This window comes from Polypterus senegalus, chromosome 1 (genome assembly GCF_016835505.1).
Source record: "Polypterus senegalus isolate Bchr_013 chromosome 1, ASM1683550v1, whole genome shotgun sequence".
Classification (NCBI taxonomy): domain Eukaryota; kingdom Metazoa; phylum Chordata; class Cladistia; order Polypteriformes; family Polypteridae; genus Polypterus; species Polypterus senegalus.
In genome coordinates, this window is record NC_053154.1 from 189,328,864 (window position 1) to 189,355,004 (window position 26,141).

The 26,141-nt window shown below is 37.9% G+C and overlaps 1 protein-coding gene across 1 annotated transcript in view; it reads right to left on the reverse strand.

Moving 5' to 3' along the window:
* Positions 1-7,834: 7,834 nt before the first annotated feature.
* alp3 (alkaline phosphatase 3) overlaps positions 7,835-26,141 on the reverse strand; it is a 42,676-nt gene continuing 24,369 nt past the window's right edge. The window contains exons 10-12 of the mRNA XM_039770463.1: positions 9,672-9,863; positions 9,382-9,498; positions 7,835-8,274 (exon numbers count right to left, since the gene is read on the reverse strand). Of these exons, the coding sequence (XP_039626397.1) occupies positions 7,982-8,274; positions 9,382-9,498; positions 9,672-9,863 (602 nt within the window). The 3' untranslated portion in view covers positions 7,835-7,981. The remainder of the gene's footprint in view (positions 8,275-9,381; positions 9,499-9,671; positions 9,864-26,141) is intronic.

Here is a 26,141-nt window from a genome sequence, read left to right on the forward strand (position 1 = left end):
CGTACACACACAGGTGCTCACATGGTGATTTCATAAGTATGACTTGGACATCTTCAGCACATGATCTAAGGTTGTGGTGGCCTTAAATGCCTCAGTAATAATTACTGTATGATTGTCAGCAAACATTTTTACTTTTATATATCTTCATGTAGCTGATGCAGCAATGTTTTTGTCTTGTGGTTTTTTGTTCCCTCCCTCTTTCTGCAGGTCTAGAAGCGGATTCTGGTTCATTTATTGTTTATTCTATACGAAACCCCCCCTCCCCCTTTACCTCCATCTCTTCCTTCTCTCTCTTTTTTCTTTCACTTTTGTCTCCGTGTTCGAATCTTAAAACATCTAAAAATATTTTTTAATAAAGTTTTGGTATCAGGCGTGACGTCAGCAGAAGCTGTAACGCTCCACCTGAGAGAAAAACTGTAAGGCTAGTCGCCAGCATTCAGACATCAATTCTGATTGCTTCACAGCCGAACAGGACACGGTAAAAAAAAAAAAAAAAGGAAATGAAAATGGTGTCCATACGCATGCGCCACTCGGCAGCTGCTGAGAGTTGATTCTACAATAAAATAAAATAAAAATAAAAAGAGGAATAACCTTGGAGGTCAATCATAACCCCATAGTAGACATCACATAGTATATGTGTACCAAATTTCAGGACAATAGTTCAAACAGTTTGCGAGCTACAGGTGATTTAAAACCCTGGACAGACAAAAAAACACCCACGGTAGCATATTATATAAGAAGATGTCTAATGATTCTGTCTCTGTCTGTGTTGGTGATTACTGATATTGCATTGTGAACTTCATGCTTGTGGATTTGTTGCACTAAGATCTGCTTTTTTTCTCTCTTATCTAGCATCACTCAACTCATCTGTTTGCTTTTTTATGTCTTGTCATGTGACATTTGGTTTTGTAAAGTGACTTCAAGTGGTACTCACTGTGAATGGGATGTTTAAACAGGCTGATTTCCTTCTTAGGAGTGCAGAAGGGCACACAGCCACAGAGACATGGGTTCAAGTCCCCTTACCTCAGTGGAGTCAGCACATTTCTTTATAACCCCTTAGTTTTTTTCCCAGGTATTCTAATTTCTTTCCACATTCCCAAGTCATGCAGGTTAGATTGAACAGTGGAATAAATTTATCTCACAAGTAAAGCAGGCATTATGGTGAAGTATAGTGAGGATTTGGCATTTAAATCCTAAGGTAGGGTGGTTCAAATCCTGCTTCTGACAGTGTAACTTTGAGCAAGTCAATTCACCTGCCTGTGCTCAACTGGAAAAACAAAAGAAATTTTAAAAATTATCTCTCTGAAATGTTGTGAGTTGACTTGGATGACAGCACCACGCAAGTAGTAATAATAAGTAAGCCTTCTGATGGACTGATCTTCAGTTCAGGTGAATTTTCCGCCTTCAGCTTGATGCTACCATGATTGGTCATGGTATCCGCTGTCCATTGAATAAACAAATCTGCTCATATATTCGGTTAATTTAGCCCGGTTGTATTGACAGAAATCTGAAATTTATAGTGCATGTCCTACTCTAGTTTGTGTTAACATTGCAGTGTGATCAGACTTACTTCACCTTGGGTGATTACTAACATATACTGTATTCTTCAATATTTCCATGCTGTCTCCTAATAAAGTGCCATAGGTCCATCAAAAGGAAGATCTGAGAGCCCTAAGTGAAAAGTCTTCACAAACACTTGCCTTAAATGCACACATTAGATAGACGGTGGCTCATCTGTGCACATAGAGTCTGAAAGTAAAAGGGCACACTGCCAAGGAGAAAAATGAACATCAGTTAAGACTCATAAGGAAAAAAATTCAGCAGTGTCTATTTGTCTAATGTACCTGCAAGGATATGTTCAAAATACAATATGATTATGGATCTCCACTTACACATTTTTACCCCCTTGCAGTAATGGATATCCACTTATGTTTTAACACTGTGTAGTTATGCACCTCCACTTATGGTTGTAACACTGTACAGTTATGAACTTCTTCTTATGACTATACCTCTGTACAGTTATGGACTCTATACTGTATACAGTTATAGGTTTCAAGGTTTCTTTATTTAGTCATGTTTAAACAAAAAAGCATGACATTTGCCTTCTTGGTTACATCTAATAACAGACAGAATTAAATAAACCCAACAAACAGAGGCAAGACAGTTTAAGGTAAGGCAGTTTGATAATGCAAATTTCCATAAAATGGTTACAGGATACATATCAAACCTCTCCTATTTTCTCAGATATTCCTTCTTAAAAAGTTGTATGGCACTAGGAAGAAATACATTTCTGAGTGATCTGTGTGAGTTTTCAAAGCGACTATCCTTCCTGATTTACTGAAGTTCTACATGTGTTGTGATGTGAGATTTTACATATAACTTGATAAATGTTTTGTATGTCTTTATTTATAATTTAGGCAAACCAAGTGGTGAGAGGTATTCGTGTTTGCCTTCCCCCATCCCCCTTTTTACGACTGTCTCTTTGTAATTTTATGACAGGATTTGGGGGGATGTGTCTTAAACCAGTTTGATCTCCCACACAAAGCCAGGTTAGCTTAATATATGGTCTTGGGGGGTTGAGGTGTTAAATGTACTATTGCTCCCATTGGTCTGAGGTATGGCTGTTTGGAATTGGCTTGTCTCAGAGGCCTTCAAGTACCATGATATCCTATTGGTTCTAGGAATTGGAGAGAACATCTATAAATGTACTTGCTCAACCACATTCTCTTTCTCTCTGACTCACATATGAAGAAGCATCTCTCTTGCTAACCTGTGATGATGAAGACAACACAATGAAGAGCACAGCTCAGCAGCCATATTGAACAGACATGTGGCTGAAAGCTGAGCACCAACAATACCTTAACTACAGACATTTTAAGTAACTGCAAGTCTGTGTGCCACCTGAATTACACATCACCATTTTATCAGGTTGTATGGTTGCCAATATTCAAATGTACTTTGCATTTTGTTATTATTTATGAATATTATCAGTAATACAATATTTTATGTGTAACTTAACTCCTGCTTGTCTTTTTACTACATCTAATTGCCTGAGGTTATAGATATAGAAGGGAAGGTGGGGATAAGTTATATACAGTGCTAAGTCTGTGAGATTAGGCATTCTAAGGCTACATATTAATAAAATAGGGGAAAGCAGAGCAATATATATTACTCTACCAAGATAAAACAACATGTAACGGATGTCTGTTATCAGTTGAAATAATTTCCAGTTTCTGTAGCATTGTCTTCTGACACACACTTGCCAAATCATCTAAACCAGCCCCAATAACTTTAGCTGCATGCTTATTCATTTGCTGGAGCTTTTTTAAATTTTGGCTTGTCAGACTACTAAACCAGGCAATAAAACTGAAAGTGATGACAGACTGGATCATACTGCGATAAAAGGACAACATGAGGTCCTTGTCTACTTTAAATAGTTTGAGTTTAAGAAGGAGAAATAAGCGCTGATTGCATTTAGAGATTGTTTTTTTTATTTCTATTCCAGTTAAGATAGTTATTTAGGTTAGTTCCAACAATTGTAGACCTTTGTTTATAGTTATAATACACAACCATTTTTGACTTCCACTTACTGTTACAAGACTCTACAGCTATGGTCCTCTGCTTTTGCTTATTATAGCTTATAGGTTTGGATCACCATGTATAGTTTATGATAATAATAACACACAGTTATGGACCTCTGTCTACAGTTAATATCCTTAAGTTATGAGTCTCCAGTTATGATTATAATTCTATAAAGTTATGGATCTCTACATTTGGTTATTAAATGTACCTCCAATTATGCTTATAACATTGTACATTCTTTGACCACCACTTATAGTTATATCACTGTACGTTTTGGATCTGTGCTTTTGCTTTTCAGTGTTGTGGGTTTCCCAGGTTGGAGAAGGCAGTAAACCAGACTAGGCCAGTTGAACATTCAACTTTTCCAAGGACAGTGGACATTGATCCAAGGTCGATTTTCACCAAGAACATTGTTCATTGGAGTCTTGGTTCCCTTGTCCTCCATTGCAATGGTTTCAGTTGCACTTTAGACAAACTTTATGGATATCTCTGCTATTCTTAATTTAAATATCTGAGTGTGTTTATGTATGTAAATGTTGCAACATTAATGATACTGTGTCATATTTGTAAATCTGTAAATATTCACAGCCTTATTTCACTGAAGATATTTGAATTTAAAGATCACTTAAGTATTTCTTTTGTAACCATCCTGATTTGACCAGACACATTTGCTTTGTTATGTAAAGGTAGTATTTAGTAATTCATTTAATTTTTTTTTTTAAAGCAGCATCTCCCTGGTAAGATAATAATTGCTGTCAAAAGATTCCATTACAAAATAAAGCTGAAGTCTTCAAACTACAGCATGCTATGATTGTGAAAAAAGTAATTTTTACTTTGAAAGCCAAACTGGCCTTTTAATTGCTTAGGCCACTGCAATAAACACCTGTTTTTTTTAGATTTGTCTTTGGCTACCATATCCCAGAAATAATAAGCTATGATGAAATATGCATTAAAAATGCCTCTTTTAGCAATGCTGCTGTACTCAGCTGTTAGATAACTGACTACACAAGTCATGTCGGCCCCTTTGTTCAATGATCTGTTTCACCCTCAGGACAACTACAGATGGGATGTTTTTGAATGATGACCCGTTCTCAACACACCTGTGATGCTCCCATATATGAAAGGATTTCATCTGTGATACACCAAAGCTGCAGCATCTGGTCTCCATTACCATTTCACATTCAAAGTTAATTAAATCTTCAGCCTTGTACATTCTCCTGTGATTTACACACCGGGCTGCATGATTTAAATTGGCTACATGGATGATGTTGTCTCTGACTGTGCAGTTAGTTACTTGGGAAGAACAGGTTGACCCAATAAAGTAATAAGTGTGGAAGTTATATATTATGTAGACATTACAATGTCTTCTGAAGTTAAATAGGTGAGTGTGTTTAAAATGTCTCATGGTACATAATATCAAACTCATTTTGCATTTTATTAAGAGATGGACACACTAATGTCTACACATGTTTCTGTCACTATGCCTTATTTCTAAATGGAAATACAGTCTTTTTTGTTTTTTAATATATGTGACCAGTGGCAGTCGAAGCATGGAGACCAACATGGATTGGACAAACATCGCCTCTCGTTCTCTGTTGTGGGTAGTCGGTACTATTAGACTTACCGACATATGATGACATGTGAGTGGGGTCCCATTCAGTGTTCTGAATACACTTCAGTAGCACAAATGATGGCCCTTTGTCTATATAGTCCAGACTTTAAGGAGTGCATGACCCTTGTTGTATGGAGCGTGCATGGTTTTGCTTTCATAAATGGCTCCCAATAGGTTACATTGAACATAATCAGAGTTTAATGACCCTGTCTGCCACAGTGTCCAGACCACACAACCCTTAACTTTTATGAATGGTAACCCTCAAATGATGATGCCCTAGGATTAGGCCTGCTTAATGGATTGACTGGCTCTGCCTGTGGCCAATGCTTTTAAAGTCAGTCAGTCATTTTCCAACCTGCTATATCCTAACACAGGGTCACGGGGGTCTGCTGGAGCCAATCCCAGCCAGCACAGGGCACAAGGCAGGAACAAATCCCGGGCAGGGCGCCAGCCCACCACAGGACATGCTCACACACACACCCACATACCAAGCACACACTAGGGGCAATTTGGGATCGCCAATGCACTTAACGTACATGTCTTTGGACTGTGGCAGGAAACCGGAGCACCCGGAGGAAACCCACACAGACACGGGGAGAACATGCAAACTCCACGCAGGGAGGACCCGGGAAGCGAACCCAGGACTCCTTACTGTGCCACCGTGCTGCCCTGCTTTTAAAGTAACAGGGCAAAAGAGCTCATTCTGACATTCTGAATTTTTAAGACTTATTGGATACTGTCATTCTATTTCACTTGAACGGGTAGTTTAGTCAACGCTGTTGAATGACAAAGTTCCCAAACTGATTTTTCCCTCCAATTAAATGAAGATCTAAGGTGCTGGGGATATCTATCCACCTTTTGCAATCACCCAGACTGTTTATGTTTCTGTGACATTTGATCCCTTTTGTAATGACAGTGTTATTCATAATAAGTTTGTTTTCCTCTTGGCTGCATTTACCTTGCTTTATATATTTATATTTCGGTGGGTTTAGCTTAGATAATTTAGATAATTTCAAGTCCCGCGAGAGATAATTTTCCGGCTCGGACCAAGTGGAATTGAAAACCTAATAGGTCCAAGCAGGGTTGGAAATAAAAGACAAAGAGTAGAAGACAAAGTAGAACGTTGTAAAGAGGTTCAAAAATGTTGGCGCAATACACATGCAGAGCAGGTTAGAGATTATGAAAGTAATAAAATTCGAAAGTCTCAGAAAACTGATAGTAAAGATCCCATTAGTGCTAACAAATGGAAATTATTACTTAGTGAAATAATGGAACAGCAAAAAGAGATCGAATATACGGACATAGGTGATATGACAGAAGAATGTAGATCTTGTTCGGCTTTAAAGTTTAAGTAGGAGACTTGTAGATTGTCTAATTCGTGTTGCCTTCAGGGAAAATTACTGTTTCCGTGAAAATTAAAAGATGTGTTATTTGGTGAAAGTGAAATCCACAAACACACTACAGGCAAAATATCCAAATCTACAATATTCTGTTCACATTTGCATCATTCAATGCTTAAAACGTAGATTTACACGATTCAGGACCATATCCTATGAGAAACTATGAGAATCTGTGGTTCCACAACAATTAAAGCTACTACAAATTTAATTTAGAAGATACCACAATTCGGTCAAGTTTATATTTATGATCACGAAGAAGCGATGCAACATAGAATCGAAAGAGTTAAACAATCGGACGTGTTAGAAATTCTACAGCCAATAATAGAAACAAATGCATACATCCAAAAGTATTGTACTTTACACGAAATGTATAGTTAGTTCTATTATGTATATGTAATAGTTCCACGAAAATAACAATCTGTTTAAGGCAGAGCTTCCTAGAATGTAAGTATATATAATTCATATTTACACAATGATAGATATATATATATATATATATATATATATATATATATATATATATATATATATATATATATATATATATATATATATATATATATATATATAGTGATTGTTTAACTCTAATTCCACACCACTTTCTAAACTCTAGTCAAGATTAGTTCTATCAGTAAACTGTAAATTAACTGAGTCACACTGGAGTAAAAAATGCCACGAGGTGTGCCTGCAATCCTGGGGACAAAGGGGGGATGTATGTGGCCATGCTGGAATTTGAACCTAATTACTGAATGGTTACGGTTAAAATTTGATTAAATATGGAACAATGGAATTTTCAGTATGTGACAAAGGGAGCATTCAAAGCTTTTTGGGTATAATATTTCAATAACGAAACTCAAATTCTTTTCAAAGTTCAATGCTGTATTGTATTTGTCTGTATAAGAATCATGGTAATAATACTCAATTTAAGTGGCATATAAAGGCATTAATAGAAAGAATCACATATAATTTGGCTGCTTTTCTCCATCATGCCCTAAGTGGGTGTTTTTCAAACTGGACAAGCTGGCAGAAAAATAGAGTCGACATTCTGTTATGACGACTTTCCAACTGTCTTTGGTATTGGAGCCTTCAACCATTTGCAAAAGATATGATTTTGAGGGGTAAAAGATCAGACAATGTTTGAAGAAAAACATGTTTATACAAATGTTTTAGAAAAAAGAAGACATTTTTGTTATAGTACTGAAAACGAAAAAAACTTTCAGAAAGTACTTGACGACGGGTTTCCATTTAAGCAGTATGATGAGATTTAAATGGGTTGCAAAGGAGGTCCCCTTCAAACTATCACCTGTTCTCACATTGTACAAGCCAGGATGACTTGGACCATTCATATTGTAAATTGTGTAATATGACATACAAGCAAAAGATGAAATTATGAGCCCTGTGCTAACAGATACCCCAGAAAGGCGATCAGCAGAGAAGGGAGGAGTTGGGCTGCAAGTGCCACACCTATGCTAGCTGGACCACGGGCTGCCACATTAGCACAGTGGTTTTTATTTTCACCAATGCAGGCGGCATATGCTAGTGCATGGGGAATGTAATTCTGCTCGTGAACACCATGAAAGAGATGTGCCATTGGGCCATGGGCAAAGATGGCAACGTCCTCACCACCATGAGTTTCCGAATCCACTGGGACAGCAGACTGCTGGACATAATCTTTGGAACCTGCAAAAGGAAGGATAAGGCTACTCAGTACACATAGTGCCTCACTAGCAGAGGGCCTCATTTGATAGAAGAGATCAGAGTGGCAAGACTAGACATTTTCAGATACAACAACATTTATTTATATAGCACATTTTCATACAAAAAGTAGTTCAAAGTGCTTTGCATAATGAAGAAAAGAAAAATAAAAGACAAAATAAGAAATTAAAATAAGATAACATTAGTTAACATAGAAAAGGAGTAAGGTCTGATGGCCAGGGTGGACAGAAAAAACAGAAAAAAAAAACTCCAGACGGCTGGAGAAAAAAAATAAAATCTGCAGGGGTTCCAGGCCACGGGACCGCCCAGTCCCCTCTGGGCTCTCATCAAGTAGCTAAGGGTCAGATCTGAGGGTAAACAGGACAAAGAGATGCTTCTGTGTGGGGAACACTAGACTGCATGTTGCCACAGTTTAAAAACATGTTCTCTCAAAAACTGACGGTGGACACGTTTTTATTTGTATAAAGCAGGAAATCCAGGATGAAGCTTTTACCATAGTCAGTGTCTCCATTAAGACAATACTTACCTAAAGATGTTCCTACTATGCCCAAAAAGCTTCAGTATGATATAAATTAAACTTAACACATCCCATTTTGATAGTGTTGTAAAATATTCAGAGATTTTTCATGTAAGGAAAACAGAATTTTCGAGTTCATTGGCAACATGTTGCATGTTGATTACCACATGAAAGTATGAATTTTGCTATACTGTGTACATGTGATAATAATGACCCTATAACCCTAGAAAATAATTTGCTCTATCCCTTACGTGAATACGACTTCTACTACTTCTACTACTTCTAAAGAGCATAACGACAGTAAGTTAAATGTCTGTTGATACTCTTGTGGCATGAATCTTTAGAACATACACCAGTCTAGTCTTAAAATGACCAGGGAAGAGGTGAATAGATTCCAAATAATGGAGAAAATGAGCTATTTTTAAAGCACAAAATCATGGCCATAGTTTGTCCTTGATCATCTTTCTCTACATAAACTGCTGTAGAACTGACAGTGAGTGCCCTCATCCAGGACAAATTTCTACCCTCCATAATTTCTTGAGAGGTCAGTTTACCTGTGTCCATCTTGCGAATGTCTGGCCGACTGTTATTCTCCACTTTGTATCCAGGACCATTCCCATAGAGTAGAGTGGTGTAGGGCAGGTTGTCTCTTCCAAACAGTGGAGATTTCCCTGCAGAGAATTAATTGAGAGTTGTCATCTGCTGACCCCACCGTGTGAAGACAAGCAGATCTTCCATTGACCTCTAAAGTGTCTGCACTCCTAGAATTAACTTAGTGCCATGGCAAAAAACAGGCGGCAAACACAAATTAGAGTGTCCAATACAGTCCTCCCATTTGATTTACCAAGGATACTGCTTCCCCGGAATGGGTAGCCAGTGAAGACAAATCCATGAGAGTGGTCAGCAGAAACAACAGTGAGGGTATCCTCCTCTTTGGTCAGTGCAAGTGCCACCTCCACAGCACGGTCCAGCATTACAGTCTCATGCAGTGCCATTGCAGCCTGGCTAGCATGATGACCTTGGTCAATTCTGCCTCCTGTCAAGAGAAAGGATTCAACACCTTTAAATTGACTCATGGAAGAAAACAATGAACATTTAGAAAAGAAAGACTTTACTTTACTTGTCATTTGTCTCTCTTTACAGTGCAAGGCAACACATTCGCATAGTAAAATTACTCTTTACAGTTGTGGTTAAATATATCAGCAGTGCACCCTAGCATTTTTAAACAAAACTCTTAGAAACAAGAAAAGTACAGGAAAGGTAGATGCAACTCATTAGTTTTATTTAAAAAAATGTAAAGTTTTGTATTTATGTGTAGAACATTAGACAAGATTATTTCTATCTAAGGACTAGTTTAGTTTAGTAATTGTGACCTTTTCTCAAGGCTTTGTGTTAACATCCACTAACTAGCTGCATGGCTTGTCTGTAATGTTCTCCTACTCTCTCACAGCAAACGAGTCTTTCAGTCTTCATTGGTGTGACCTGATGTTTTTTAGATCTCCCCAGAGGATTTCAATTGAATTTGGATCACCACTAAGTGTCCAGAGTAGGTTAGTGTTTCCTCTTGAGCCATTCCTTTGTACTTTTAATTTTAAGTTACTTTATTAACCAGCTGGAGAACCCAACCTTTTTCATGGAAGCCCATATTCAGAAAACTGCTTTGGATATTAGCCCCTAAAATGTCTTTTCATATTTTGTGATGCCAGAAGCATGTTCTATTCATCCCAAACTAGAAGTAGCAAAGCAACCACACAGCATTATGGGACCTCCACTATATTTAACTATGATGAAGAGTGTTCTTCTCTTTAAAGGCTTCATTATGTCTGTAAACAAAGGGTTGATTTGCATTTTTGTACAGTTCTACATTTTTGCTTTAATGGTCCACATAATATTTCCCTAGAAAAACCCAGATTTTATAAGATTTTTGTAATTATTGTGCCTGTCTTTCAGTGGTGGAGTCCTCACTAATCTCTGCCCACATAGTCTTTATTGTGGACATTTCAGGTTGAAACCATTGCTGTAGATCTCTCCGAGTTAACCTTTGTAAGTGGTGCATGCAGTTCTCTCAAAATGTCTGATTAATTATACACATCCTCATTGTGAGAGGGTCAGCACAGATTTCTATTGAGATTTGCAGGTTTTTATTCAGATGGATTAACTATTAGCTAAACAAACAAGCTTGATGGATTGAATGGTCTCCACCCTGTCAGAGTTCTTACATTCTTACTTATTATGTTCTCTGGTTGCATAACTGCTATATAATAAAACACTAAGATCTGTGCGCCCAATCCATCTGAGCACTCTGGTTGGTCAGTTTTGTTATGGTGTGATTAGTTAGTTTAGCTTTAGTGACACAACGAAAGAGGAAGTGCAAGTGTAAGATGCACATGGAGGAATAAAGACATATGAGGCACAGAGAACAGTGTAATAATTGTTCTGTCTGCTTTGGGAATTGTTTTCATAATATGGCAGGATGAGGGGTGGGAAAATGTTCAACAACTATGCAGACAGTGACTAGACCTGCAATTAAGCTTTAATTTCTGGGACACAGAGAGTCACTGTCGAAGATGGCAAATATAAAACCCGGATAGGAGGTGAGAAATGTGCCTCATGAATAATGAAAGAGTGTGAGATACAGGCTTTACAGAAACAAGCTTGAGAAAGGGAGAGCTGGTGCAGAGGTGTTCACACACTAGCAAATACAGAAAAAGAAGGTGAAGGTACATGTAGGGCAACATATATCAAGTGTTTTTTAAGTATTCTATTATCTGCCTGCGACAGGTACAGTTTTTAATAACATTGCAAACTACAGAAATAGGAACATGAAACCCTTTTAAAATGATATCATATCATATACATATATATATATATATATATATATATATATATATATATATATACATATATATATATATATACATATATATATATATATACATATATATATATATATACATATATATATATATATATATATATATATATATATATATATATATATATACTGTATAGTGACAGATGTCCAGGAACAGTATCTTCCCTGGAACACAAGAGGGCGACCTCCCTGGTGTGTATGGGGGGCCACAGTAACAGAGCTTGGAAGCTCATTCCTGTTGGGGCCCTGAGGCCACTGCCAGGGCATAACCGAATAATTATGGAGCCCTGGAAGGCAGTACTTCTGCCACACAAAGGAAATGATGCCGGAAGAGAGTCCATGTACACCCAGAATGCTTTCGGGTGCAAGGGCAGCATTTCCGCCACACTACAAAGTGCTGCTGGAAGAAGATCAGGAAGCACCTGGAGCACATCCGGGTGAAGTATGAAAGAGTCCGCCGCATTCAATTTGAGGAGCTGGAGTCGGGAGGGAGAAGACAAAGCTTGCGAGAGAGGAGTGGAGGCAGCCGAAGAGAGATCCAAAGACAGCATTACTGCTGCTATTTTGTACACTGTGGTGTTGGGTTGTAAATAAATGTGTGTGTTTTATGACATTTGGAGTCTGTGTCTCTCTGTGTCTGGGTTCAAGGTTCACAATTTATAAACTTAAAATTAAAAAGGTACACTTTGAAAACGCATCAGATCTCAATAGGGAAAAAAAATCATGCTGGAAATCTATACTGCTATTGACTAGGTAATGTGTTAGGAATTAAAGGATACCACATTGTTTGATGGAAATGAAAATTATCAACCTACAGAGGGCTGAATTCAAAGACACCCCAAAAATCAGAGTGAAAAAATAATGCGGCAGGCTAGCCCATTTTGCTGAAATTTCATTGCAGCAACTCAAAATCGTACTCAGCATTTTGTATGGCCCCCACGTGCTTGTATACATGCCTGACAACGTTGGGACATGCTACTAATGAGACGACGGAGGGTGTCCTGGGGGGATCTCCTCCCAGATCTGGACCAGGGCATCACTAAGCTCCTGGACAGTCTGAGGTGCAACCTGGCGGCGTTGGATGGTCCAAAACATAATGTCCCAGACGTGTTCTATTGGATTTAGGTCAGGTGAGGGTGGGGGCCAGTCAATGGTATCAATTCCTTCATCCCCCAGGAACTGTCTGCATACTCTCGCCACATGAGGCTGGGCATTGTTGTGCACCAGGAGGAACCCAGGACCCACTGTACCAGCATAGGGTCTGACCATGGGTCCAAGGATTTCATCCCAATACCTAATGACAGTCAAGGTGCCGTTGTCTAACCTGTAGAGGTCTGTGCATTCCTCCATGGATATTCCTAACCAGACCATCATTGACCCACCAACAAACCGGTCATGCTGAACGATATTACAGGCAGCATGACATTCTCCACAGCTTCGCCAAACCCTTTCACGTCTGTCACATGTACTCAGGGTGAACCTGCTCTCATCTGTGAAAAGCACAGGGTGCCAGTGGTGGACCTGCCAATTCTGGTATTCTATGGCAAATGCCAATCGAGCTCCGCGGTGCTGGGCAGGGAGCACAGGGCCCATTAGAGATGTCAGTACCTCAGGCCACCCTCATGAAGTCTGATTCTGATTGTTTGGTCAGAGACATTCAGACCAGTGGCCTGCTGGAGGTCATTTTGTAGGGCCCTGGCAGTGCTCATCCTGTTCCTCCTTGCCCAAAAGAGCAGATACTGGTCCTGCTGATGGGTTAAGGACCTTCTACAGCCCTGGCCAGCTCTCCTAGAAGTAACTGCTTGTGTCCTGGAATCTCCTCCATGCCCTTGAGACAGTGCTGGGAGACACAGCAAACCTTCTGGCAATGACACGTATTGTTGTGCCATCCTGGAGAAGTTGGACTACCTGTGCAACCTCTGTAGGGTCCAGGTATCGCCTCATGCTACCAGTAGTGACACTGACTGTAGCCAAATGCAAAACTAGTGAAGAAACAGTCAGAAAAGATGAGGAGGGAAAAATGTCAGTGGCCTCCACCTGTTAAACTATTCCTGTTTTGGGGGTCATCTCATTGTTGCCCCTCTAGTGCACCTGTTGTTAATTTCATTAACACCACAGCAGCTGAAACTGATTAACAACCCCCTCTGCTACTTAAATGACCAGATCAATAGCCCAGAAGGTTCACTGACGTGATGCTATACTCTGATTAAAAAGTGTTCCTTTACTTTCTTACTTTCTTGTATACCAGTATATATACTCAGTATATATATATATATATATATATATATATATATATATATATATATATATATATATATATATATATATATATGTGTGTGTGTGTGTGTGTGTGTATTGATTAACAGGTAACCTGCCCTGCATTTCAAATAAAATTGGAACTGTTTTATGTTTGATGACATGTTTAACACTCTTATCAGCGTTAAACTCTCTGGATTATTATTATGTTCTTGTGTTGTGATAGTGCTCAAAGTGAGATGTTATATACAATAAATATTTCTCAAGCAGGCCTCAGATTTAGATTCACAAGACTAACAAACATTATATTTTTTAAGAATCCTTCAATCTTGCTTGAATGCTTTAATCATTTTGAATTCCAGTGATGGAAGAACTCTTGTAATTCTAGTGCACTGTTAGAGTTCAGTATTATTATTTGAGGAATTCTTGGATGGCATGGTGGTGCAGTGTTTAGCATGGCTGCCTCATTGATCCTTACTATCTAAACTTTCTAAACATTCTGTTTATATTGTTGGTGTGCTTGTTAAGCCTACTCCTTCTGGCTGACACCTTGGTGAAGTATTTGACCCATTATTTAATTCTGAGCCACATATCAAGTTTCCCAGCAAGACTGCATTCTTTCACTTCTGTAACATTGCTCATCTTCACCCAGTTCTCAGTAGTAACAATGGACAAACTTTGATTCATTCTTTCATTATCTCTCATATTGACTACTGTATTTCTCTCTTCATTGGTCTTCCTGCAAAGTCTTTACAAAAGCTGCAGTATATTCAGAACTCTGAAGCTATATGATGCATTCTTCTCACATCACCCCCTTTCTCTTTTAGCTACACCTGGTTACCAGTTCAGTCTTGCTTCTCACTCTCAAAGTCCTGCTTAAACATGCTTCTCTTTACCTTAGCGACTCTTGATCTCTTATTCCTCTTCTTGCTCTCTTGGGCCTTTTAGCCATAATTGTCTTGATATTCCACACACCAGGCTTTCCAGCTTGGGAGGCAGATCCTTCAGTGCCATGGCCCCTAAACTTTGTAATTCTCTTCCCAGATCTCCACATGACTGCTCTTCCCTCTCTACTTTCAAATCTGATTTAAAGAATTTACTCTTCAATGAACTTGTCTTCTTTTCCTCTACTGCTCATTTTTGTTTGTTTGTAATATGACATTAGCATTGTTAAAGGTGCTATATACATGTAACACTATTATTATTGTTGTTGTCTTCAATTCATAACCTGCAGCCAGCCTTTGGCTACATGTACATTGCACACTCCCTCCGAATCTGTGTGGGTTTTCCTTCCAAATTCCCAAACACATAGAAATTAGATGAATTGTCAGCTTTTAACTGGCCTCCACACTGCAAAAAATTAAATCTAAGCCAAGTGAAAAGTATTGAAATTATGACATTAAGTCCAGTTTTCCTTATTGTAAGAATTATTGACTTATCCAAAAATGAGTATTTACAATTATTTAGCTTACTTTAAGAAACCCTGTCAAGAAAAGTATGCTTACACCTTTGGCAGAGTTCTTTGCTAAATACAAGCAAAACTCCTCCCATTTAAAGTTTTTTGTCTGGTTTTTGAATGTGTTTTTTGCAGTGAATGTGAGTGAGTGTGCATGTGCCCTGAACATCATATCCAGGGTTGTTTCCAACCTTACGTCCCAGTGGTGTTGGGATAGGTGGCTCTGATTCTCCAATACCCTAAATTGACTTACACGGGGTTGAGAATGCACAGCATGTATTGTATGAATGTACTGTAATGCTACATGAGTACTGTTATTATATCACTGGATGTTACTTTTTTGCTCATTGGTTTATTTTCTTGTTTCCATAGAACTCTCATTAATTTCTGCTGAAAAGATTTTTAAACTATTGTTAGCTGATGTAGTATACATATGTCAGTCTAGTTCAATTCAGTTTTTGGGATAAAGTTTGATGTCTTCAGTATTAAGTGAAGTGCAGTCGATAAAGTCATAACACTGATATAGATTATGAATATCAGAACCCAACATACTATACAGGAACATTCTCTTCTTCACAATATGGGTCAGGATCAGAGACACTTGATAAAAGTGTAGGTCATCAGGAAGGGCACTGAAGAAGAGCAGAACTGTAGTGGCGCAGAAACACTAATGACTTGAATGATTAAAATGCTGTCAACTAGAGCAACGGGCACCGAGCAGGCTCCTGTCAATAATGGAAAATCCACTGTATCCACTGAACAGGATCATCTCCAGACAGAGGAGCAGCTTCAGCGACTGTTCTGCTCCACTGACAGACTGAAGAGATCGTTCCTCCCCCACACTATGCGACTCTTCAATTCCACCCGGGGTGGAGGGGTAAATTTAAATATTTTACAAAATTGTCTGTCTGTTATACCTTCATTGTTATCAATCTTTAATTTAATATTGTTCTTTATCAGTATGCTGCTGCTGGAGTATGTGAATTTCCCTTTGGGATTAGTAAAGTATCTACCTATCTGTCTAACTAATACTGTTGACAATGCCCTGCAGACTGAAAGAGGGAATCAAGTGGTGAATGATGATTTGATTGATGTTTATAAGTTGAAAGACATCTGTCCATTTTCCCAAGCTGCTCTTTTCATGAATACATTTGGAAAACAGTTTGTTAGGCAACATCCAGCAAGTCAGAAACCAAACTTAAACACATGCCTGGTCATCACAGAGTCTCTCTCCAACACACACATGCACACCTAAGAGAAATGAATCTTGGTGTCAAAGTCACAGTACATCTTTGTGCTGTGGAAAGAAACCAAACCCCAGGGGAAAACCTACAGATTCCAGGATAACAGATTCACTCCACTTCACTTCCACTGGCAATGTCTTCATTTGGGTTACCTCACATTGCATTATTTAAGTATAATAAACATCCTTGTAGAATTACAGGGCCTATCTCAGTGCCACCATTTTATTGTAAGGGTACATTCAATGAACACACACTCCCGAATAGTCATTCAAAGAAGATTAATCCAGTATGACCAATCATTCCCTGCACATTTTTGGGATGAATGAGGAAAAACTGAATACCAATAGAGAAAATAAAAACACATGAACACAGAAAGATGGTGACAGTTCCATACAGACAGTGACCAGAGAGGGAGAGAGAGAGAGAGAGAGGTTAGGAACTCATGCTGACACAGCAAATTGCTGCAGCCACCCAAGTGCAGCCATGCAACGGGTGACATCTCAGCACCACACTAGTTCAGGTGGAATGGAACCAGTGTGGTGCGAGTTATTTTATGGTGGCTGGAGTGCCAATTCTGCCACCAATACCCAGGTTTTTCCCTGGATGCAGATTAACGTCATACCCAGGAAGGAGCAATTGCAGGTTAAGGGCCTTGCTCAAGAGCCCAATGGAGTAGAGTCACTTTTAGTGTTTACAGGATTCGAACCATCAGCCTTCTGATTGCAAGTGCAGATCCCTAGCCTCAGAGGCACCACTCAGGCCAGATGCAAACTTAATATACAGATTTATATTAAATTGTAAAGAGGTAAATCTATTGAATATACATTATGTGTCATTTAGTGTATTATAATAAGTATGAATCTGAGATACACTGAGATTAACTTACAGTGGTGTGAAAAACTATTTGCCCCCTTCCTGATTTCTTATTCTTTTGCATGTTTGTCACACAAAATGTTTCTGATCATCAAACACATTTAACCATTAGTCAAATATAACACAAGTAAACACAAAATGCAGTTTTTAAATGATGGTTTTATTATTTAGGAGAAAAAATCCAAACCTACATGGCCCTGTGTGAAAAGTAATTGCCCCTTGTTAAAAATAACCTAACTGTGGTGTATCACACCTGAGTTCAATTTCCGTAGCCACCCCCAGGCCTGATTACTGCCACACCTGTTTCAATCAAGAAATCACTTAAATAGGATCTGCCTGACACACAGAAGTAGACCAAAAGCACCTCAAAAGCTAGACACCATGCCAAGATCCAAAGAAATTCAGGAACAAATGAGAACAGAAGTAATTGAGATCTATCAGTCTGGTAAAGGTTATAAAGCCATTTCTAAAGCTTTGGGACTCCAGCGAACCACAGTGAGAGCCATTATCCACAAATGGCAAAAACATGGAACAGTGGTGAACCTTCCCTGGAGTGGCCAGCCGACCAAAATTACCCCAAGAGCGCAGAGACGACTCATCCGAGAGGTCACAAAAGACCCCGGGACAACGTCTAAAGAACTGCAGGCCTCACTTGCCTCAATTAAGGTCAGTGTTCACGACTCCACCATAAGAAAGAGACTGGGCAAAAACGGCTTGCATGGCAGATTTCCAAGACGCAAACCACTGTTAAGCAAAAAGAACATTAGGGCTCGTCTCAATTTTGCTAAGAAACATCTCAATGATTGCCAAGACTTTTGGGAAAATACCTTGTGGACTGATGAGACAAAAGTTGAACTTTTTGGAAGGTAAATGTCCCGTTACATCTGGCGTAAAAGGAACAGAGCATTTCAGAAAAAGAACATCATACCAACAGTAAAATATGGTGGTGGTAGTGTGATGGTCTGGGGTTGTTTTGCTGCTTTAGGACCTGGAAGGCTTGCTGTGATAGATGGAACCATGAATTCTACTGTCTACCAAAAAATCCTGAAGGAGAATGTCCGGCCATCTGTTCGTCAACTCAAGCTGAAGCGATCTTGGGTGCTGCAACAGGACAATGACCCAAAACACACCAGCAAATCTACCTCTGAATGGCTGAAGATAAACAAAATGAAGACTTTGGAGTGGCCTAGTCAAAGTCCTGACCTGAATCCAATTGAGATGCTATGGCATGACCTTAAAAAGGCGGTTCATGCTAGAAAACCCTCAAATAAGGCTGAATTACAACAATTCTGCAAAGATGAGTGGGCCAAAATTCCTCCAGAGTGCTGCAAAAGACTCATTGCAAGTTATCGCAAACGCTTGATTGCAGTTATTGCTGCTAAGGGTGGCCCAACCAGTTATTAGGGTTAGGGGGCAATTACTTTTTCACACAGGGCCATGTAGGTTTGGATTTTTTTCCTCCCTAAATAATAAAAACCATCATTTAAAAACTGCTTTTGTGTTTACTTGTGTTATATTTGACTAATGGTTAAATGTGTTTGATGATCAGAAACATTTTGTGTGACAAGCATGCAAAAGAATAAGAAATCAGGAAGGGGACAAATAGTTTTTCACACCACTGTATTTTAACCAGTGAAGTAGTAAAGCATGCAACATAATATTTACATTTTTAGTAAAATAGTATTATTAGATCACCCCAGTCAGTTTACAGTGGTTAATGGCTGAGGCTTTAAGGAGTGACTGAAGTAGTGTTGGTTTTTTTATAATTTGGGTACATCCTTTCCCTGCAGAAAAACAGAAGAATGACCAATAAATATACTATCAAAATATGTCTCTTCTACGTGCAGTTGCACAAGTCTACCTTCCACAGTGCAGTCAAAGATGGGAATTGTAATGTCATGGCTTGCCAAGTGACTGCTCAAATTGGACCCTATTATGCTGAGATCATCAGACTGCTACGTACAACTGACCTTTCCTTGAGTATGACAACCTAAGTAGTGACTCTTCATTAAAATACCATTATTACTGTTATTACAAGATGAATAAATAGCATGCTTAAGCCAGTAGATTGCAGAATTATCACTGGACAAGTAAAGGGTTGTTCATTTTTGGAGCCAGATCACTTCAAACTCTTATAATTATATTCACAACTTAAAATCATGCAATTAATGATGACTTCAGTTAGCATGTCAGACACAGGCAAATGCACAATACAGTATTTCTCAATTCAAATTACAGTATTTCCCAAAAAGCTTTGGTATCTTTCAGACTTGCATGAAAAAGAGAAATTAAAAATATGAAATTAGTTTTGTTATAAAGATTGACAATTTCAAATTAGCCCCTGCATGTATGAGTGGACCCTACAATGGACTGGTGCCCCTGTCCCGCACTCTGTTCTGCCTTGTGCCCAGTGCTCTGAGGAAAGCTTCTGGGTCCAAGTGATCCAAATTGGATTAAACATCTTTAAGAACATTATGCTGTGTTATGTGCAGTATACAGTATATGAATTTGTAGCATGTTTGACTATGGGGAGCACTTTTGTGTTTTTGTAGTATGTAGTATGACGTATGCTTAATGTAGAGAGTTGGCCTGCCACTATGCCTATCAAAATATCACCCAATTCCCACAATGAAGATCTTAAGGAAAAATGTTTTGAAGTCAGCTATGAATTGCTGTTCACAAATCAACAAAAAGGATGAAAGCATATTCATCATTCAATGGTTCATTTCATCCACTCATTCTCTGTGATTCAGTTTAGGATACTGATTACTGTTATGGTCTGTTGACGGTCTTGTGCCAGGGTTTTGGTTTTTTTTTTTTTCTGTTTTTGTATTTTGCTTTTTTGTTTTTCTTGAGATGTTCTGTTTTAACTATATATTAATTATTCTATAATTGTGAATTAAGCAAAAGTTTCTTTTGTTTGTTTAAGCCTGTCCTTTTTGTCTTCTGTTAATTATCCATCCATCCATTTTCTAACCCGCTGAATCCGAATACAGGGTCACGGGGGTCTGCTGGAGCCAATCCCAGCCAACACAGGGCACAAGGCAGGAACCAATCCTGGGCAGGGTGCCAACCCACCGCAGGACACACACAAACACACCCAGCACACACTAGGGCCAATTTAGAATCGCCAATCCACCTAACCTGCATGTCTTTGGATTGTGGGAGGAAACCGGAGTGCCCGGAGGAAACCCATGCAGACACGGGGAGAACATGCAAACTCCTCTGTTAATTATGACATCCAATATTTTATTGCATTTGATGGAGGCCAGTCAAGACCCTTAATTTGATTACAAGCCTCAGGTGTATTAATCATCATCACTTAGGCACTTTAAGGTCCTTTCTGGCCATTCCAGTTTTGTAACTCCATTAGTTAGGCTATAATTGTGTTCTTCTGCTCCTCTTGTACCTTTATAACAGTGCCATAATACAGAGAGCCTTAGTCAATGTACTACTGTATTAAAGGCGATGTTTCCATGAACAAATGTGTAGGATAACTGTAATTCATAAGTGCACTCCTTTAAGTCTTTCACCAGAATGATGTGTGTGTCTTGAATGAATCTTTATTCATATGTTTAACTCAGGAATGGGGGCTGTTAGGGAGAGAAGTTGTGTCCTGTCTTAGGAAATCTTTTCATTGTGAGAGTTAAGTTGGCATGCAGTGACATTACATCGGTTTATCCAGAAAGTGAACTTCTGCTCTTGAATCCAACTGTATCAACTCCTCACATGTATCACTATTTGAGTTTGGATATGTCAAAGAAAAATCAGAACTAGGAAATCTTAATAGCACACGTGACACACACACACATGAACATAGGGTTTTCTTTGGTGTTTTCAGACTCCAGTATTGACACTGGTACTTGTAGCATCCAAACCACATAACCTCCGGGACTGAATACCATAACAGTCATCATCATGACACAAAAAGGCAACACCCATACAAAAACAAAATAGTGGTGAAAATGCTGAATAATAATTTTGAATAACTGATAACAATTTCTGTGATAAAAATGCAGAAATCAGATTCAGCATCTCAAAAAAACCATACCAGAAATTAGCAATTAATATTTTAATAAAAATTAATAAATACAATAAATAAAATGAAATAATCATATTGTCATAGGTGAGACCTCCTAACTGTTGCCAAGTCCAGTGTAGGTACAGCAGAAGGCAGTTTGGGTTTGATTTGGGACTAGAAAAGAAACAGTCAAAAAATAAGCCAAAGACGAAGCCGTAAAATCAGATTTAACAAATGAAGACTCCAAAATGCTAAGCCCAACAGGTAGTAGAAAAAACAAAGCAAAATGAATTACATTTTTTAGCAAAGAAACAAAAATTCTTTAGTGGAATCTGCAATTTCAGAGGACTAGGAAGTGTATGGCGATGAGCTCATTCATGAATGGCGTCACACACATGCACATGCGAGGCAGCTAAAGGGCTCAAATGGATGTAATTACAGTACATGCCAGACCAGGGGATGACAGTGTCCACTCTCTTTCCTCTGCAGTCTGACTGAAAGAAATCCCAACAGAGTCTAAGGACATCAGTGAACCAATATAACCTCCATTTTCGCTATGTCAATCAGTTCCATTTTGCACTCCAGTCTGTAAAAACCTATTTTTTTTTTTTTTTGCCTAAACTGCATATTTCAAATATACGGGATGGCTACTCCAAACCTTTTTCTGTTTCTTGTTGTCTTTCTTCTATTGTCACAACCCCTGGCCATCCTTCACTGGCAACCACCCCAGCAACATCATCCAGGAAATGTATAAAATTGTGGTGACCATGAAAAGACAAAATGGTATCAGACAAACTGTGAATGCTTTGCAACAAAATTAACACAACTTCAAGACAAAAAAGAACATTAAAAATGGAATCAGCACCACAAAAAACATACATAAGGAAAAAAAAAAGTCTTTCAAAAATTCAGTGAAAATGAGATAAAACTCTAAAATGAACCCAAACCACAAAACCAAGTTAATTATGCGAAATCATTGTGCCAAAAAGATTTAAAATGATGGCATGCCATCTTTGATGTTCAAATTTCTAGACAATTTTGGGAGTTTGTGGGGTTCACTTAGTAATTGAAATGTTGCTACAGAATTAGGACTTTGGTGTCTTCTTTTTTCTGATTTTTTGTTTGAATTGGTATTTTTTGATTTGTAATCTTTTTGGCTTTTGACCCTTGTTTGTTCTTTGACATTTTTACTTCTCAACTCTAGGTTTTTGTGTGTTTTTTTAAAATATTTTCCCACTTTTCTGTTGTGGCAAAACACTTTAACTATTAAAATGAGTTTCTTGACTGTTTTCTTCCCTTTTTGGCATTCGTGTTAGTGCAGTTCATAACAATTACTAATACACTAAGAGATGTAATAACACCATTGAAAGATTTCAGTGTATATGCATTGCTTGCTTAACTCCAAACAGACAGATTGACAAATAGTCCACTTATCACTGACAAAACATGAACTTTATAATACTGCATTAGCATTCTCTCACCTAATAGCCACAATACCAAGGTTGAAAAATGGATTCCATTACAAACAGCAAAAAAATGCATTACTTTTAAAATACCAACCGTCTATTTTCTACACACAGTTAATACAAATGTAGGATAATACATGCTGATGTTAAAAGAGAACATCATGATTACATTTCTTTATGGTGTAAAAATATATAAATGAGTGTTTCCCATCCTTGGAGTTGCCACCCAATTGGGGTCACCTGATATGCAAATGGATTCATGAGAAGATATTTAAAAAACAAAACAAAAAAAAAGCATTAAACAATGTATTGAATAGGAAGTGAATGTCAATATTTCAAACAGTTGGGGTTACAAAAAAGCTCAGATTTCAAAATGAGGTTACAAACCAAAAAAGCTTAGGAACCTCTGATTTAAATGTTCTCAGTTCAAGTCAGCATTGCAATTCTGTTGTACAAAAAAACAAACTGTACTAACCAGCTGCACTCTCTATCAACTGTTTAGAATGGAAAGGGAATCAGAAGGAGCCACAAAAATCAATATAAGCCTGGAGTCGTAACTGGAAAGGTTATATCATGAACCAAGAACCAATGTAGAAGAATAACAGTAGCTAAGTAAGGAACAAACAATCAGAGCCAAATCAACAAGACATTAATTATAGTAAGGAAACTGAAAGATATTCTTTAACCAGTAACCACTAACAGGAATGCATAGTTCTAGTTTTTAGTAATAGAATAGTTTTTGTAGGAAGAATCTGCAATCTCGGACAACCAGGAAGCATATAATGCTCACCTTATACTGTCACACATCCCATATTATGTGAATTTCCCCTTGGGATTAAAAAAGTATCTATCTATAATTTAATATTGTTTCTTTGTATCAGTATATTGCTGCTGGATTATGTGAATTTCCCCTTGGGATTAATAAAGTATCTATCTATCTATCTATCTATATTCCTAGTAATCTTGCCTAGAAACAGCGCAGCAAACATTAACAAAAATGTCTCAAAATGCCAACAAAAATAATAAAACACCAAGTGTTGCAGGAGAATATAATTAGTTTTTTTAATATAATTAAAAACACAATGAAATACATATTAACGTAACCAATAGATTCCTTGGTCCTCAAAACCTTATTCTTCAAAGAACATTCAAAACAAAAAATCATAATTGTAAGGCAGGTCATAACACAAACCTTTAGGTGGAAAACAACTATGGGAGACTCTAATTAAATATATTAGAATCAATACCTGTACTAAACTGGATGGAAAATGACAGAATTTATTGATGTGTAGGCAAACCTACAGTAGGCTGTAACCTACAGTAAAAGAATGAACAATTAAAGCCGTCCATCCATTGTTCCATCACCTAAAGTTTCAGTTTAGGGACACAGAGAGTTGGAAGCCTTTGCTGGCACCAACCAGCACAAGAAAGGAGCGAGCCCAAGATGGGGGGCACTCATGAGAACAACAATCACCAGACCGTTTGTACCAAAAATATCACTGGCATGCACCTAATGCCATAGTCGTCTCAAAAGTATAATCAATCCTGCTGATCAGTACATATTATAACAAACACTCAGAAATGCTAAACACGTACAAATCATATAATAGCACATGCCAATTACACATCCATACCTAGATTCAGAAAAAGACAAAGAACAATTACACTACCACACACCAAATAAGTTTAACCATATGAAAGAACATAAAGTGGTTGCTTTCATCACTGATTATAACTTAATAATTGAGAATGTAATCAATACAAAATTAATATATAAATAGATATGATAAAATGTCTTGGTGTATGTATGTTAGATGTTATGTTTCATCAGTAAAGATTTACAAAGATTTATTATTTTCAGATTTCATTAAACTTTATGACTCCTGGCCTTTTAGTACAAGTTACTTTAATGAGTTCTGGCAGTGGATGAGTGAAAACAACAAATATCGCTGGAAAAAAGGACATCAAAGCAGTAGGCAGACATTCAAATAAGACAATAAAACTAACAACACTTAATTGTGAAAGTCTGAACTTTAGTCGGGCATATGGAAGTAAGGTATTATCACTGACAAGCTTTAACCTTTAGTCGCCTCACTTCAAGGGTTTTCCTGCTTAACAAGATTTACAAAATAAAGCAGGTTACTTAATATGAACAATATGAAAACACTACTTAATTTATTCATATCAAGCAAGTTACCATTATTTTTTATACCTTCAGCTATTTTACATTTCTAAAGTTAATTAAAATACTAGAACATACAACCATAAATGATCATTTCTGAAAGCTCTATATGAATTCTAAACTTAATCAAAAGTCAGTTTTCAAATTCACTTTCTGCCATATTAAGGTAGGAACACCTTTGCCTTATTTACCTTACAGCGTTTATAAATTTGTGAAATTTGCATGCTTCCCCTGTACCAGTGTGCTTTTCTCCTGGAAAACATGGAGGTTAGGATAGGTAGCAGAGCTGCTTTTCTACTCTTTACATGATGCTGCCAGAACAGGCTACACTCCTGCTAATTCTGAATTGGCTACAGTAGTTCAGTCATACAGAGAATGATTTGCTTCCACTGTGATCACAAGGTACAGTCCTTCTGAAAAGAGTCAGAATAGATAAAAATTCTGTATAAGGGCAAAGGTTTTAGTTAAAAACAGGGCTGTCTTAACAGCATTATAGGCCCCAGGGGGAAATGTGGTGCACTGGGGCCCCTGTTTTGATAGCAAAACAGAAACATACATAGGCATCAGAAACATTGTGGGCCCTTGTGCTCCTGGGGCCCATGACAAGTGCCCATTGCACTCATATGTTAAGGTGGTCCTGGTTAAAAGCCCCCCAAGTTGTGAATCATCTTCCTGCTAATATTAGAGAGGCGCCGTTAGTCACATCTTTTAAATCAGATTTCAGTATATCATACTTATGTGACAGTTATGTGTGATGCTTTTATGATGTCTTAATGGTTTTTTTTTTTTGCACTGTTGTACAGCTATTGTAATCTCTCATTATTAAACTTTTCTTGTTCCATTTCCATACTTGAATATCCCAAAGTGATTCTTTCCATCATTGTCACTTTTACTAGGTTATCCCCGTGCTTGAAGACTTACACAGCTCCAGAACTTCATAT